Raw genomic sequence first — 17,061 nt, 5'->3', positions numbered from 1 at the left:
GAGAACTTATAGAGGTCAAGATCAGGGAATTCACAAGCAAACTGCTCCAAAGAAGCCCCAAAGCCTGAGGTAAGAACCTGGGCAGCCTCAAGTTCAAGCTCGTCGATCTTCTTCTGTACCGACCAGGTCATCGGGTGTGATGACGTGGACAAGAGAAAGGTAGGTGGTCAAGAAGTCAACATAGTCGCCGTATGTAGAAGCGGCGTTCTGCAGTATACATAATCGGTTATCGCCGAGATGTGTCACCGCCAAGATGAGTCATCGCCCAAGAGAAGGACATCGCCTAAGCAAGACGTCGCCCAAGCGAGACGTCGCCCAAGTAAGACATTGCCTGAAGAGTCAACCTGCGTGACAGAAGCATTTCGCAGAGAAGAGGGCCCACACGATAGAATAACCCTAAGTTGGGTGGCGGCACTGTGGGACCCTCCGCACAGAATAAACGATCAAGTCAAAGGGGCACGTGACAATGCCCACGTGCTCATTAAAGATCTCCAAGGAAGGCTGCATGCATGACACGTGATTAATTAGGCACCCACGAAGTATGATGGCGCGAGAGATACGGCGCTCAAGTTAGAACCCAAGCGGCCACAAGGTTATTCATTGCACTCTAGATAAGGGAAGTCCATGTGCCAGATACGCTCAGATCCTAGGAATAGCGGCGCAAGGACCTTCTCCAAGGAACCCTAGATAAGAGCAGCAGCGCAAAGGTAAACCCTAGTTTTCACCTATATAAAGGGCACGAAGAACCCTAGTAAGGTACGCTTTTTCAGTTTAACAGTTTTAGCCACACAGTTCCAGTCATTGAGATTATCATACAGTTTCTAGTCACTTTGGTGTTTCTCGCTAGAAGACTTGATCGTCAGAGTGCAAACGGCCGCGAGGGCGCCCCTTTGTTCTTCTTTTTCAGGTACTCACGGACGAGGCAGAACGAAGGTGCCCTAGTTCGCTAGGACGAGCCAGGCATAAAGACGACTCAGGTCAACCGGCCGAAACATCTGGCGCCCACCGTGGGGCCGATATAAACATCGGTTCCACCACACAAGTTCTCAATTCCAGTTTTCAAAACCCAGATAAATCGAGAGGATCTCCAGAGAGCCATGACCACCCGACCAGCACGCGCCAGGAGTGAAGAGATGACCCTGCAACATCTCATGGGTATGGTGCAAAGGCTGCAGGACGCAGTGGCAGCCTCAAAGGTGGAGCAGGAGCGCATGCAGGCGGATCTGGCAGCCTCTCAAGCAAGAAACGACGAGCTCCACCACGCCAATGAGGAATTACGCCGTGGATGGCGTGGCAGAGACGAGCCTGAGGCTGCATCCCCACCCAGGGAATTCACAACACCGTTTTCACAGGCAATTCTGGAGACAGCGATTCCCAACACGTTCACGGGACCCAAAGCGACCTTCACAGGGGTAGAGGATCCCGAGGCACACCTCACGGTGTTCCACACACAGATGTTGCTGGTAGGCAGTTCAGACGCCGTGAGGTGCAAGCTTTTCATGAGCACCTTGACGGGGATGGCTATGGATTGGTTCATCAGCCTCCCAGAGGGCCACGTCACGTCCTTCGCCCAACTTTCACAACTATTCAGAGAGCAGTATCTAGCCAACAGAACTCCTGCCCCAGTCTCATATGATCTTTTCGACGTCAAGCAGTTCCAAGGCGAAACCCTAAAAGAGTACATAAGCCGTTTTGGGGCACAAGTGGTGAAAGTAGGCACCACGAAAGAACCCATGATCGTGTATGCATTCAGGAAGGGGGTACGTCCCGGATCTTTTAGTAAAACGCTCAACTGCAGTCGCCCAAAAACTTTCCCTAAAATAAGACGACGAGCGGTAGAGCACATTGCCTCAGAAGGTGAGGCATACGAGAAGTGCCCAACCACTGCACCCGCGCGGCCCAAGGCACAGATACGTACACAACATGTTAGGGTTCACCAAGCCGCCACGGAGAGAAAACACTTAGACAGGAAGCGCGCCTACGAGCCAAGGAGGACCCAGCCTAGGGGTCGAGCAGAGGAAAGAAGAGAAGGGAACAGGCCACCGAGACACAACTTCGTGATGGAACTCAAAGATCTGATCGCGGTGCCCAACATAGCCGATAGGTTAAGGCCACCGGCGAAGTCTGACAAGATGCTGGGACCCCACAAGGAATTGTGGTGCGAGTTCCACGAAGCATTTGGGCATAATATTAACAATTGTTTAGCGTTGGGTCACCAATTGGACGAACTCGTGAAGAATGGCTTCCTGAAGGACTACTTGGTGGAGAAGCAGACAGGACAATCGTCAGTTCCGCAACCGGCAAGCGGCGAGGGACAGCAGCACGAGGTGCCCATCCACGGCGAGGTCCACACCATAGTTGGTGGGTTCTCGGGCGGTGGATGTACGACATCACAACGCAAGAAGTGTGCTAGGTCCATAATGTCAGTGGAGGCTTTTGAGGATCATTCGCCCGATGTGGACATCACGTTCACCAAAGAAGACCTCAAGGACGTTGTGCCCCACGACAACGATCCCATCGTGATCTCACTCGTCACGGCGGGAAGGATGGTTCATCGAGCACTCGTCGATCAAGGGAGCTCGACAGATGTGATGTTTTGGCCAACTTTTGAAAAGTTACAGTTGCCCCCAGACCATCTGAGGCCGTATGGGGGCTGCCTATACGGCTTTGCTGGTGACCAAGTGGAGGTCAGGGGGTACATTGAGTTAAGAATGACATTCACAGATGGGGCGGTGTCGCGAACAGAGAAGATCAGGTACCTGGTCGTGAATGCCCCCTCAACATACAACGTCCTGTTAGGAAGGCCAACGCTCAATAGAATAGGAGTTGTGCCCTCCACTAGGCATATGAAGGTCAAACTACCTTCGATGGAAGGGGTGGTCATCACCATCCGCTCTGATCAAAAGGAGGCAAAGAAGTGCTATGAAAACAGCCTTAGAAATAGGCGATCAGGGTGCCATGTAAGCACAACGCCACCCCCTGGTGCAGGTCCCAGCCAGGAGGACCGGCGAGTAGGCACAACACTTCAAGTAATCGTTGAGGGGGATGCGGCGATGTCAGATGTGGCGAGCATCGCAGAGATAGAGGAAGAAGGCGACTGCCTGGAGACCACCAGGGAGACAGGAATCGCAAGGGCGGTCATCGCCAGTGAAAGGAGGCCCCAGCCGGTCAAGGAGTGGCTCGAGAAGGAGATCGGTGGAAAGACATTCAAGCTGGGAAAAACCCTAGATGACGAAACGCAGGATCAGATTGCCAAGGTAATAAGTAGACATCTGGATGCGTTTGCGTGGTTCGCCTCAGATATGCCGGGGATTGATCCCGACCTCTTGTCCCATCGGTTGGCAATGGACCCCCAAGTCAAGCCAGTCCGTCAAAGAAGGAGGAAGTTCAATGAAGAAAGAAGGAAGGCGATTAGGGAGGAAACACAGAAACTCCTATCCGCAGGCCACATCAAGGAAGTGCAGTATCCGGAATGGCTTGCTAATGTTGTGTTGGTAAAGAAGAGCAACGGGAGATGGCGAATGTGCGTCGATTTCACAGATTTGAACAAGGCGTGTCCAAAGGATTCCTACCCTTTGCCCAGCATAGACGCCCTGGTAGACAATGCAGCAGGGTGCAAACTGTTAAGTTTCCTGGATGCCTTCTCGGGGTACAACCAGATAAAGATGCACCCCATGGACGAGGAAAAAACTGTCTTCATGACGGAAAGGTCGTGCTATTGTTACAGGGTGATGCCCTTTGGGCTGAAGAACGCGGGAGCCACATATCAGAGGCTAATGGATAAAGTGCTCGCGCCCATGCTAGGGAGGAACGTACAAGCTTATGTCGACGACATGGTCGTGACATCCCCGGAAAAGAATCGGCATGTTGCCGATCTAGAGGAACTATTCACTACAATAGCCAAGTACAGGCTGAAGCTAAACCCCGAGAAGTGCATTTTTGGCGTAGAAGCGGGAAAATTCTTGGGTTTCCTCTTTACCGAAAGAGGAATCGAGGCGAATCCTGATAAGTGTGCTGCCATCCTAGCAATGAGAAGTCCTGCCACTGTCAAGGAGGTACAACAACTTACAGGTCGGATGGCCGCCCTGTCGCAGTTCGTATCTGCCAGTGGGGAGAGGGGCCACCCGTATTTCCAGTGTTTGAAAAGAAACAACAGGTTTGTCTGGACGAGAGAGTGTGAAGAGGCTTTCGTGAAACTCAGGAGTACTTGGCGAGCCCGCCGGTTCTGTGCAAACCCCAAGTGGGAACGCCCCTCAAGTTATACTTCGTTGTTACTGAAAGGGTGTTGAGCGCAGTGCTCGTACAAGAACAAGATCAAGTTCAGAAACCTATCTATTTTGTCAGTAAGGTGTTACAAGGTCCGAAAGTGAGATACCAAGCCTTAGAGAAAGCAGCGCTGGCGGTCGTGTTTTCAGCTAGAAGGCTACGACATTACTTCCAGAGCTTCGAAGTATGGGTGATGACTGACTTGCCCATCCAAAAGGTTCTAAAGAAACCGGATGTAGCTGGAAGGATGGTAAAATGGGCGGTGAAGTTGTCAGAGTTTGACGTCAAGTACGAACCCCGAGGACCGATTAAAGGGCAAATCTTCGCCGACTTTGTGGTCGAGCTGTCCGCTGAGACGACGCATAATGCCGGAAGTGATGATCGATGGGTACTCTCGGTTGATGGGTCGTCCAACCAGCTAGGTAGTGGGGCTGGAGTCATTTTGGAAGGACCCAACGGTGTGTTAATAGAACAATCCCTGAGGTTTGCCTTCAAAGCCAGCAATAACCAGGCGGAATATGAGGCATTGATTGTTGGTATCCTTTTGGCAAAGGAAATGGGGGCGAAGGCACTGATGGCCAAGAGCGACTCTTTGTTGATCACCGGGCAGGTTACCGGCGAATTCCAGGCCAAGGATCCACAAATGGCGGCTTACCTAGAGTATTTACAGGAGCTAAGAAGTTCTTTTGCCTTGTTCGAAGTGGTGCACGTACCAAGGAAGCAGAATGCCCGAGCTGACTTGCTTGCCAAGCTCGCCAGTTCAGGCAAGGGGGGCAGGCAGAGGACTGTTATACAAGAAACTCTAAAGACACCTCGGGTGTTCGAAGCATACCACCAGGTTCTTCAAGTTTGCAAGTCAACGGAAGGGATAGCAAGGAGTCATCGATCGTTAACTCAGGAAACCTTGAGAGCGCCGAGAGTTAGGGCGCACCCAGTGGAGGAAGCGAAGACAACGCGAGTTTGCGCCGTTTACCAACCAGATACATGGATAACACCATACCAGCGATACATAGCAGACGGCGTCCTCCCAGTAGATCCAACAGAGGCCAAAAAGATAAAGAAAAGCTCCAGCAAGTTCACCTTGATCGATGGGGAGCTGTACAGGTTCGGATTTACACACCCCCTATTAGTATGTGTGCATGGAGAGAAGTGCGTAAGCATTATGACTAAACTCCACGAGGGAATCTGCGGAAGCCACATCGGAGGTCGAGCCCTGGCAACGAGAACTCTCCGCGCGGGCTATTATTGGCCAACCATGAGGGAAGATTGCAAGGAATACGCACAGCGTTGCAAACAATGTCAGCAACACGCCGATTGGCACAAAGCGCCCCCAGAAGAGCTAAAGTCAATCTACAGCCCCTGGCCGTTTCATACGTGGGGAATCGATATTCTGGGACCTTTTCCATTGGCGATCAGGCAAATGAAGTACTTCACAAAATGGATTGAAGCGGAACCAGTAGCCCAGATCACCGCACACAAGATTCAGAGTTTCGTATGGAAGAACATTGTGTGTCGTTTTGGTGTACCCAAGCGTTTGGTATCAGATAATGGAACCCAGTTTGCAAGTCACCTATTGAAGAAGCTGTGCGAGGACATTGGGACGCAACAGGTGTTTGCTTCCGTAGAGCACCCACAAACGAATGGGCAAGTAGAGTCGGTCAATCAGGTTTTGCTGAGAGGACTGAAGAGGAGGTTGGAGAAAGCCAAGGGGTCTTAGGCTGAGGAAGCCCCCCGCATAATATGGGCATATCATACCACCAAACAATCGGGAACTCACGAAACCCCATTCAGCTTGGTGTATGGGTGCGATGCGATGATCCCAGTCGAAATCCAGGAAAACTCGCCAAGATTCCAGAACTTCGTGACAGAAGACTCGAACGCCGAAAGGAGAATGAATTTGGATTTGCTGGACGAGGTCAGGGAGGAGGCAAGGGTAAAGGCCGAAGCAGTAAAAAGAAGAGTTGAACGCAAGTACAACTCCAGGATGAAATCAAGGCGATTCAGAGATGGCGACCTAGTGATGACGAAGGCCCATCAATACGAGATGCAGAATAAGCTGTCGCCCAAGTGGACGGGACCATTCAGAATAACCGAAGCGCTCGGAAACGGCGCTTACCGCCTAGAGACACTGGAAGGAGGGGCGATTCCCCGCACTTGGAACGCCACCCATCTCAAGTTTTATTACAGTTAAAACATTTTCAAGGGGGCACTCTTTTTCCCCGAAGAGGGTCTTTTAATGAGGCCACCCAATAAAGAAGGTTTCGAAATTTATCAAAGTTCCCAAGTTATTTAAATGTGCACGCTTATCTTTTTAAGTTTTTGAAGAAAGCCCTAGTCGCCCCTACATAGTTTAGTGCAAAAATTGAAAGTTAAAATTTTTCAAGTCCTCATCGCCATTCAGCGGTCGGAGGCACTAGTATCAAGTTCTAAGTCCTCATCGCCACTCGGCGATTGGAGGCACAAGTTAAGTTCTAAGTCCTCATCGCTAGTTGGCGATCGGAGGCACAAGTTAAGTTCTAAGTCTTCATCGCCACTCGGTGATTGGAGGCACAAGTTAAGTTCTAAGCCCTCATCGTCAGTTAGCGATCGGAGGTAAAAGATAAGATAAGCCCTCCTCGTCCTCGAGCGAAGCTGAGGTCAGTTAAATAGTTATCAGATAAATCCTCCTCGCCCTCGAGCGAAGCTGAGGTCAGTTAAATAGTTATCAGATAAATCCTCCTCGCCCTCGAGCAAAGCTGAGGTCAGTTAATAGTTGTCAGCTAAGTCCTCCTCGCCCTCAAGCGATGTTGAGGCCACAGAACAGATTGCAAGTCCTCAGTGCATCCAGGGGAAGGAAAGATGTAACCCCTGGGCAAAGTAGAGGCACCAGAGAAAGCCCTCCTCACCCTCGAGTGAGTTCAGGCGAGAACAAATTACAAGGCCCCTTCGCTTAAGTAAATTGAGACAAGTTTGAAAGTTCTCGGTGCAGAACCAGGCCAACAAAGAATTAGGCGGTAACCTGGAAGTACACATGTCATTCAGCGGATCAGGCAAACAAGATTTCAGACACTAAGAATAACCCACGCCCACAGAGCTAAGCACCAGTCGGCGCTGAGTTGATTTCTTTAAGCAAGAGTTAGTCGGTTATATCAGATCAGATGATTACACGACAGATAAAGGCGAAATCATGCGCGTATATTAAAGCAGTTTGAATAAAGAGAAAGTCGTTACAAATAGATTCATTACACATAAACCAAGGTCGAATATATAAGTCTTTCAGGATGTTTCAAAACAAAACGGCAAATGGAAATGTTAATCTGAAGGTACAATTTTGCCGTCTACCACTTCATGGCAAATCGAGAACTAAGAGAGGTCCAAGTCGGGGTAAGCACAAGCGAACTGCTCCAAGGCCGCGCCAAACCTGGAAGTCAGAACGTTTGCAGCGCTGAGGTCGAGTTCTTCAATTTGTTTCTTCAGCTTTTCGTTCTCCTCAAGCGCCTGGGCAAGCTTTGCTGCAGACTCGTTCAGCTCCTTATCTTTCTCGCTCAGTTCCTTGGCCCTTTGGTCCTTGTCGGCTTCGATTTTACCAAGCAGATCCTCCCTCTCAATTGACTTGGCTTCGAGCTCATCCACGTAGGCCTTTTTAGCCTTGAGGGTCTCCTCCAGGTCCGCTATCTTTTCCTGCTAAGGCACGAGCCTGCTTTCGAGTTCAGTGACCTCTAAGAGTTTGTCGTTGAGCTTTTTGTGTAGCTCAGCGCTATTTTTGCATTCATTATGCAGCTCGTCCTTCAGAGTGTTCTCTAACCGCGAAAACTCCAATCCCCGCATCGTAATGTCACGCTTAAGTTGTTGGACTTGGTCCTTCGCAACACCGGCTTCGGATTCATACTGGTTCAAGGAGTCCCTTAGAGCCTCGCCCATCATCTGGTAAAGACGCTTCTCTACGCACTCAGTAGTTATAGCGCTAAGGTAAGCGGCGTGGGCTTTCAAGACCTCCTCGACAGGGGCTGGAAGAGCAGGGATTGGGAGAGGGGTTGAGGGTTGGTTCTCGCCACCACCCTCATAAGTGTGGACGACCAGGGAAGCATCAGGACGCGGCGGCGATACGCTTGGCTCCACTACAGGTTGGGGGGACGACTGAACATCCACAGCTTGCGTCGGAACGCCTCCAGCAGCTGAGGTATTTGACGGCAGAGTATCCCCAGCGCTCTCAAAAGGTGTGGAGGCGCTGGGGGGATTCTCTGCGTAATATGGGCCTGCACTTTCGATTGCTGGCGGCTCAGTGGTGGTCACCCTGTTCCTTTTACAGACAAGCCCATCTTCAGTACTCTCGTCCTCCTCTTCATCTGACACCACTGTGGGAATCTTCCTCTTGGCCCTCTTTGGTGGCAGTTTTTTCCTCGCAGGGGCAGGAAGGGCGAAGAGGGAAGGTGAGCCCACTTGAGGGAGCTCGCCCCGAGCAACGGCAGCTTCTGCAATAGAGTTCGGGACAGTCTAAGAACCCGCTGCGAGATTGTGACGCTTGGCTAAGGAGCGTAGCCTAGCCATATGATCTTTTCCCAGAATTGTATCTGCATAAAGTGATCAGCGTTTACAAATCAATCCAGTTTCAGGTAACTGGTAATATAGAGATCAAGCAGCCAAGAATAAACGCAGGACAGTGTAATGCAAATAATTTTGATAAAGAGTAAAGCGGACTTGGCACAGGAAGAGAAATCCATATAGAGTAAAAGGGCATACCTATGTAAAAGTCTAGTTGACTCTCATAGAATTCAAACTTGATGATTGAGGGGGTGGCCAAGGTGGTATTGGTAGAGGCAACTTCTTTCCAGAAGTTGCACGGGTCTCTGTCAAGTTCCCCCATCTTCTCTGGACTCCTAGCTTTCCGAAAATTATCCTTAGAGTCCTTCTTTCCCTTGTTAACCCAGTACAAGGGGAACCCATCAAGAAGCGTAGGATCCTGATCATTGCAGCAGACACGGACAAACTTACCCTTCCAGTCCTTATAAGATTGCTGGAAGATTGAGAGGATGGATCTCCCAGCAATCCCATTGAAGCTTACCCACAGGCGATCCCCTGGGTTTTTAGCCTCGAACAGAAATAAGAACATATCTACGGAGGCTGGATGGCCTAGGTGCGCACAGACAATTTGGTATGCCCTGACGAACGCCCAGCCGTTGGGATGCAGCTGAGCAGGGGCAATATCAAGCTCGGTCAGGAGCTCCCTCTCAAAGTGAGTGAAAGGGAACCTGAGCTTAACCTTCTTGAATACGGTTGCATAGATGAAGCAGGATGGGTGGCCGTCGTTGCCATCATTGTCAGTACAGACAGGTTCCCCAGGAAGACAAGGACGAATGGCCACCTTGTCGTCATGTTCCTTATGAAAAGTAAAGTGGGTCTTATCTCTCAAACGATGAATATCGACCTCAGTATTGATCGAGGAAGTCTCGTTCAGCAAGGCTAGAGGAGCCCATGTGTATAACAGTTTGTGGGGGGGTTGATTGCAGTTGGTTAGGTTGAGAGGGCGCAGGCCTCTGAGCCCGGTTTGAAAGGACGGCGGGATCCCTGGGTGGGTTACGAGACGTGGAGGGGGTTCCTGAAGAAGGTTGTTTGCGTAACTTTGGAGGAGGGTTTCGAGAGCGAGCAAGGTTGTTTGGTGTGGCCCCCGTACAAGCCATCGAGAAACTGCAGAGAAGACGACAAGAAAATGAAAAAGGGAAAAGTGGAGGGTTGATAAACAGAATGACTCGATTGAAAGACGGAAAAGGAAAACAGCATGAACAAAGGGGGTTGCAGAGAAGAAAAGAAAAACCTAAAACGCAGGAAAAAGCAAAACAGAGAACAAGCAGCCCACAACGTATGCTCCAAGCAGTTAATGGATGATGCAAGCCGATTAAAATGCGGTAAGCACAAGCGAAAGTAATAAAAGGGTTACCTTTTGATGATCGAATGAGCGCGCAGGGAAATGGTGATTGGGGAGTCGAAGCGTTCACCAGAGCGTATCGAAAGTTTGAAAGCGAAGAAGAAAGATAATGGAACGGTGGAGTGGCGCGAGAAGTTTTAGAGTTTCGAATGTTACGAGGAGCGCAAACGACATGAAATAATGACCATCGATGAGTCCACGTGTCAGTTGATGGGGGGGTTGGTGAAGTGTCAAATCAGTAACCACCGTGGGCATTAGCGCGCGAAGCCATGTAGATCGCCGGCGTTTAACTTATCCTCCTTGCAAAAAGAATCGCAGCCCGCGTACCAGTCGAGTCATCAAGGGCAATGACGTGATCGAGAAGTGCGCATAGTCGTCGGTCGTGCAGGGGGTGGTCTGCAACATATGCGACCGCCGGCAGTGTCATCGCCAAATGGAAGACCAGGTGGTCTGACATCGCTACAAGCAGCACATCGCCGACTATCCCGATAAGCTCAGGGCGAAAATGCCGAAGGTTCAAATAAGAAAGCTCAAACGAGCGGGCATCCCTCGCAAAAACAAAGTCCGAGCAGAGCCATAAGTGAAATAATCAGAAGCAGGGTATTTAAGGAATGGGGAAACAAGCAAATGCTATCTAAGGAATTCACGCCAAGCATAACGAAGGGGATATCGGGAGTAACGCGCGCGGCATGGCAAAGAACGCAAGCATGCAAAAATAAGTTGAACAGCATTCAACGTAAAGCCAGCGTTAGGGTTACAGACGGAGTTTACAACAGTTGCAAGATGAAAATATAATCCTATACACATCCTAATGTCTGCACAGGAAGCGAGAACATATCACTCATCAGTGGCCCCCAGAGTTTGAGCAATACGACGAAGAAGCCCCGTCTCCGAACCTCAAAGCCTGAGTCAGCGGTGTCCTCTGATGATCGTTTATCTTCGAACCTACGTAAAAAAGGAGTAAAGTACAGTAAGAGACAGACATGAAACAAAGTACTTCCAAGCAAAATCATACAAGAAATCCAACAAAAACAGAAAGAGGGTCATAAGGAAAGCCTCACGCACATATATATATTTACAGAAGCTCGGCATTATACTCCAAGCTTATTAAAGCAGCCGCGTCAAAACCTCCAACACCCGCCAGGATCTTGCAAGCTTCCTGATCCCTTGAAGACAGCTTCTTAAGGGGCTTAGATTTCAAGGCTCTGGCGTCCTTTGTCCAATACAAAGGAAAGTCGTCCAGAGCAGAGGGCACCAGGCTGGAACAGCACACCTTGAAGAACCTGCCTTTCCACCCTGTGAAGGTTTGCTGGAAAGGGGTCAAAAGAATCCTACCGGGGACGTTGCTGAGAGTCACCCAAAGGTTGTTTCTCTGCCTCTTCACCTCAAAGAAGTGAAGAAAGATGTCCACAGAGGGTGCACATCCAAGGAAGCCAAACAGAATGTCAAAGGCCTTAACGAAGGCCCAACTGTTAGGATACAGTTGGGCTGGGGCAGCGTTCATCTCTGTCAGCAGCTCTCTCTCGAACCTAGAAAAAGGGAGGCGCACGCCGACGCGTTTAAAGACCACCTGGTAAAAATAGAAAAAGGGGACTCCATTGTTGGATCGCTCATCCCCGCACACCGGCTCCCCTAAGGTGCAAGGGAGCACGACGATGTCGTCATCATGCCTCTTTGCGAAGGCACGACGATCATAGGAACACTCTTCCCCCACGTGTTCCCTCAGGGCCCTGGTGGAGAGCAAGCAAGAGCATTCGTCAAGAAGTTCACTCGAAGCCCAGGGGTAAAGATCCTTGTGACCCACTCTGGAGAAAGAAGGGTTGGTAGACATTTTAGTATGCAACTGTCAGCAAAGAAACTGAAGGCCAAGGAGGAAAGGTCCAGCAGCGGAATAGAAGTAAGGTTTCAAGGAAAGAACGTGGAACAAGGGGTTCTTGAGAAGAAGATGAATGGCGCAAGAAAGATGCGAAAGAGGTCAAGTCAGTGAGTTAAGGTACGGGGTTTTCAAAGATTCGAGCGTTACTATTGAAACAGTAAAGGACGTTAAAGCAAGCGCCTTACTATTGGGCCACGTGTCACGAGATGGAGGTGCGGACTGAAGTGTCACCTTTTTGGATCAGAGAATATCGCGTCGTCAGAGTCCTTGAGGGTATGTCGCGCCGGCGATGCAGAAAGGTCACATCAACCAGTCGGAGAGCGACACGTCGTCAAACGCCGCGAGGGCGACAGGGGCGAGGCCTTAGTCTTTTCGCTGAAAACTAGTTATCAGCTCAAGACTGGGGGGCTTGTGTACCGACCAGGTCATCGGGTGTGATGACGTGGACAAGAGAAAGGTAGGTGGTTAAGAAGTCAACATAGTCGCCGTATGTAGAAGCGGCGTTCTGCATTATACATAATCGCCAAGATGAGTCATCGCCCAAGAGAAGGACATCGCCTAAGCAAGACGTCGCCCAAGTAAGACATCGCCCGAAGAGTCAACCAGCGTGACAGAAGCATTTCGCAGAGAAGAGGGCCCACACGATAGAATAACCCTAAGTTGGGTGGCGGCACTTTGGGACCCTCCGCACAGAATAAACGATCAAGTCAAAGGGGCACGTGACAATGCCCACGTGCTCATTAAAGATCTCCAAGGAAGGTTGCATGCATGACACGTGATTAATTAAGCTCCCACGAAGTATGATGGCGCGAGAGATACGGCGCTCAAGTTAGAACCCAAGCGGCCACAAGATTATTCATTGCACTCCAGATAAGGGAAGTCCATATGCCAGATACACTCAGATCCTAAGAATAGCAGCGCAAGGACCTTCTCCAAGGAACCCTAGATAAGAGCAACAGCGCAAAGGTAAACCCTAGTTTTCACCTATATAAAGGGCACGAAGAACCCTAGTAAGGTACGCTTTTTCAGTTACACAGTTTTAGCCACACAGTTCCAGTCATTGAGATTATCATACAGTTTCTAGTCACTTTGGTGTTTCTCGCTAGCTGACTTGATTGTCGGAGTGCAAACAGCCGCGAGGGCGCCCCTTTGTTCTTCTTTTTCAGGTACTCACGGACGAGGCAAAACGAAGGTGCCCTAGTTCGCTAGGACGAGCCACACATAAAGACGACCCAGGTCAACCGGCCGGAACATCTTCTTTAACCCTCTGTTCTCCTCACGCACCTGGGCAGCCTCAAAGCTCAGCTATTTTGGCCCTCATAGCAACGAGCTTACTCTTTAACTCAACAGCTTCTTGAAGTTTGGCGTGCATTTTCTGGCGCAATTCAGCTTTATCCTTGCGCAAACATCGAAGCTCATCGTTGAGAGCATTTTCCACTCGCGAGAACTCTAGCCCTTGCATCAGCATGTCACATTTAAGTTTATCAACTTCAGCTCTCGCGGTGCTCGCCTCTTCCTGATGAATGCGGTTGTCAATTTCGAACTTGCTCAGGGAATCCGTCAGAGCTTCACCAATGACTTGAGGAAGGTTCTCGACAACCATGGCATTTAGGTGCGCGGTGAAGGACTTTAAAGCTTCCTGGAGAGGGGCTGGAAGAGCTGGAGTTGGAGGAGGTGTTGAAGGTTGATTCTCGCCACCACCCTCACAAGATTGGATGGCGAGGGGAATCTCATGGCGTGGTGGTGAGGAAGGTAGCTCCGCTGCAAGTTGAGGGGAAGCTTGCGTATCCGCAAGTTGTTCTTGTGTAGCTCCAGCAGCTGAGGCGTTTGAAGGGAGAACATCCCCAACAGACTCGAAGGGTGTGGAGGCGCTGGGTGGTTCTCGGCGTAGTTGGGGCTGGTGCCTTCAGCTGCTGGTGGCTCAGCTACATTCGTCCTCTTTCTCTTGCAGACTAGCCCGTCTTCGGTGCTTTCGTCTTCCTCTTCATCCGACACCACCCTGGGGGTCTTCCTCTTAGCCCTTTTTGGTGGCAACTTCTTTCACTCAAGGGCAGGAAGAGCGACGACAGTGGATGGGCCAATCTGTGGAGATTTGCCTTAGGCAGCAGTAGCTTTTGCGACATAGTTGGGAATGGTTTGGGAGCCCGCCGCCAGATTATGAAGTTTGGCGATGGAGCGCAGCCTAGCCATTTTTTCTTTCCCCAACATCCTATCTGCATAAAGAAATCAATGATCACAAATCAGCCTGGTTCAAGCAGTTGATGATGCATAGGAAAATAAGCAGTGTGAACTAATGCGTGAGTTAACCAGTCAAGACTACACGCAGACTAGAGTAACACAAGCAACATTAATAAAAGATAGATGCGAATTCAGGGAAAGGGATCTTGGAGATGAAGGGAAGACAAACCTATGTGAAAGTCCAGTTGACTATCGTGGAATTCGTAGGTGATGATGGAGGAGGTGACTAGGGTTATGTTAGAGGAGGCAACTCCTTTCCAGAAGCTGCATAAATCCTTGTCAAGCTCCCCCATCTTTTCCGGACTTCTAGCCCTCCTGAAGTTATCTTTGGACTCCTTCTTTCCCTTGTTCACCCAGTACAAGGGAAATCCCTCGAGGAGGGTGGGGTCTTGGTCGTTGCGGCAAACACGCACAAACTTGCCTTTCCAGTCCTTGTAGGATTGCTGGAAGATGGAGAGGATGGACCTCCCAGCAACCCCGTTGAGGCTGATCCATAGACGATCACCTGGGTTCTTGGCCTCGAACAAGAAGAGGAACACGTCCACGGAGGCTGGGTGTCCCAAGTACACGCAAATGATCTGGTACGCCCTGACAAATGCCCAGCTGTTGGGATGTATCTGGGTGGGGGCTATGTCGAGCTAAGTCAAGAGCTCCCTCTCGAAGCGAGTAAAGGGGAAGCGGAGCTTGACCTTCTTGAACATGGTAGCATAGATGAAACAGAAGGGTTCGCCATTGTTCCCCTGGTCGTCGGTGCAGATGGGCTCCCCAGGGGGACAAGGATGAACGGTCACCTTGTCATCATGCTCCTTGCTAAAGGAAAGGTGAGCTTTATCACCTTTCTTGAGGCGAAGGACGTCGATGTCGGTGTTGATGGAAGAAGTCTCACCCAGCAAAGCTGAAGTGGCCCAGGGTACAGTTGTTTGTAGTCAGGAAGAGGTCTCACAGCCGCACTGGTTTGAGGTGGGGTTGGTTGCAGTTGGTTGGGTCGAGAGGGTGCGGGTCTCTCAGCCTGGCTCGAAGAGATACTGGGATCCCTTGATGGATTGTGAGAAGAAGAAGGGATGACCCTACGAGTTTTCGGCGGAGGGTTTTGAGAAGATGAAGGAGGGTTTGGAGTGATTTTGGTGCGAGCCATCAGAACAGCTGCTAAGAAGATGAAAAAGGGAAGAGATAAGAGTTCATAAACAGAATGACTCAATTGAAAAAAGAAGACAGAACGAACAAGGGGGGCTCGCAGAGAGAAAGCTAGAAAACCTAAACGCAGGAAAAAGCGAAGGAAAAAACAAAAACAGCCCACAACGTATGCTCCAGACAGTTAATGGATGATGCAAACCGATTAAAATGCAGCAAATGTCAGTGGGAGAGATAAAAAGTTACCATCAGAGGTGTGTTGAGCAAGATGATGATCGAGGGAGACGAAGCGTTCGCTAAAGTGTTTCGGGAGTTTGGAGTGAAGAAGAAGATAATGAAACAGTGAAGTGGCGCGAAGGTTTTAAAAATTTTGAACGTTGCAAGAAGCGCAAACAGCAATAAATAATAGTCGTTGATAAGTCCACGTGTCATTTGATCGGAGGGGTTGGTGAAATGTCAAATCAGTAAACAGTATGAGCGCCAGCGCACAAGGCCACGTAGATCGCCGAAAATTCAAATCCTTAGTCTTTTCGTTGGACAAGTCACAGCTTAAGACTGGGGGCTTGTGTACCGATCATGTCATCGGGTGTGATGACGTGGATAGTAAGTGACTACGTGGACAAGAGAAAGATGAATGGTCTTGAAGTGAGCATAGTCACCGTTTGTGGAAGTGGCGTTCTACATGTACATAGTCGGTTGTCGCCAGGTTTTCGTATCATCGCCGTGTTAAATGATGGAAGATCAGGTGGTCAGGAATCGCCACAAGAGGCACATCGCCGGATTTCCCAGTAAACTTGGTTAAAGCTGTTGGAGGTTCAGGCGTGTAGGTTCAGTAAAGATGATCGTTACGTCAACATGAAGCATGCAGGTTAAGTGAGTTGGAGGACACAACTTGCTCATCGATGACGGGATTCCCAGAGTGGACATTCGTCGATGGCAAGGTTCCCTCAGCTAGAACATGCATGGCGTGGTGGGGAGGAAGGTGGCACCTGCGACAAGCGATATCATAGAGATGATGTATTTTGTTGCATCCGATACTCGCTTTGTCGGGTGGCGTTCCAAAGCACGTTACGTGCTAGGTTACACCTTGAATAAGAGATTTGGCCGCATAACAGGATGCTACATAGAAATGACGCTTAAGTCACTCTAGCCCAGATGATGACACGTGTAGGGTTGGATGCTGCATAGAAATGACGCTCAAATTACCCCAGCCCAGATGACGACACGTGTAGGGTTGGATGTTGCATAGAAATTACGCTCAAATTACCCCAGCCCAGATGATGACACGTGTAGAGTTGGATGTGAGCCACGCGTCCAAAGTGTAACCGTCTGTTGAGAGAAAATACCTAGGTATAAAAGGTAAACTTAACAGAATTTGCGGAGGTATGTTCATGACGGCTCATTATTTTTGTTGAGAACACTTGAGCACGGTTCTACAGCACTTAGTTTTCTCTCAGTTTTTGGGTGTTCCTGTTATTGACTTGAGTGTCGGAGCGTCACCGGCCGCAAAGGCGCCATACTGTGTTTTCAGGTTCTCAAAGAGACAATCTGTAGCGTGGACTTGAAGCGCACGTGGTGTTAAAGCTGGTGAGGGAAGATCGTGACGAGGCATCATTCTTGCGCTTAGTCAACCGGCAGGATCACATTG

The 17,061-nt window shown here is 49.9% G+C and overlaps 2 protein-coding genes across 2 annotated transcripts; both read left to right on the top strand.

Annotated features, from left to right (window-relative positions):
• Positions 1-1,097: 1,097 nt before the first annotated feature.
• Positions 1,098-4,289, top strand: LOC137835362 (uncharacterized). Its single transcript, XM_068643838.1, has one exon. The coding sequence runs from the start codon at positions 1,098-1,100 to the stop codon at positions 4,287-4,289; it is 3,192 nt and encodes a 1,063-aa protein (XP_068499939.1).
• A 170-nt stretch (positions 4,290-4,459) lies between these two features.
• LOC137835353 (uncharacterized) lies at positions 4,460-5,983 on the top strand. The gene is made up of 2 exons (XM_068643829.1): positions 4,460-5,564; positions 5,811-5,983. Exons 1-2 carry the CDS (start codon positions 4,460-4,462, stop codon positions 5,981-5,983), a joined length of 1,278 nt encoding a protein of 425 aa, XP_068499930.1.
• The last annotated feature ends 11,078 nt before the right edge of the window (positions 5,984-17,061 follow it).

This window comes from Phaseolus vulgaris, chromosome 11, assembly GCF_000499845.2.
Source record: "Phaseolus vulgaris cultivar G19833 chromosome 11, P. vulgaris v2.0, whole genome shotgun sequence".
In the NCBI taxonomy this organism is placed as follows: Eukaryota; Viridiplantae; Streptophyta; class Magnoliopsida; order Fabales; family Fabaceae; genus Phaseolus; species Phaseolus vulgaris.
This window is presented reverse-complemented; position numbering and strand designations above follow the sequence as displayed.

What these genes read in the sequence shown, in the direction of transcription:
- LOC137835362 (XM_068643838.1), top strand. Translation starts at nt 1,098, where the DNA reads ATGACCACCCGACCAGCACGCGCCAGGAGTGAAGAGATGACCCTGCAA.
- LOC137835353 (XM_068643829.1), top strand. Translation starts at nt 4,460, where the DNA reads ATGACTGACTTGCCCATCCAAAAGGTTCTAAAGAAACCGGATGTAGCT. An exon ending in CGCACAGCGTTGCAAACAAT is followed by an intron (nt 5,565 to 5,810) that starts GTCAGCAACACG and finishes GTTTGGTATCAG; the next exon opens with ATAATGGAACCCAGTTTGCA.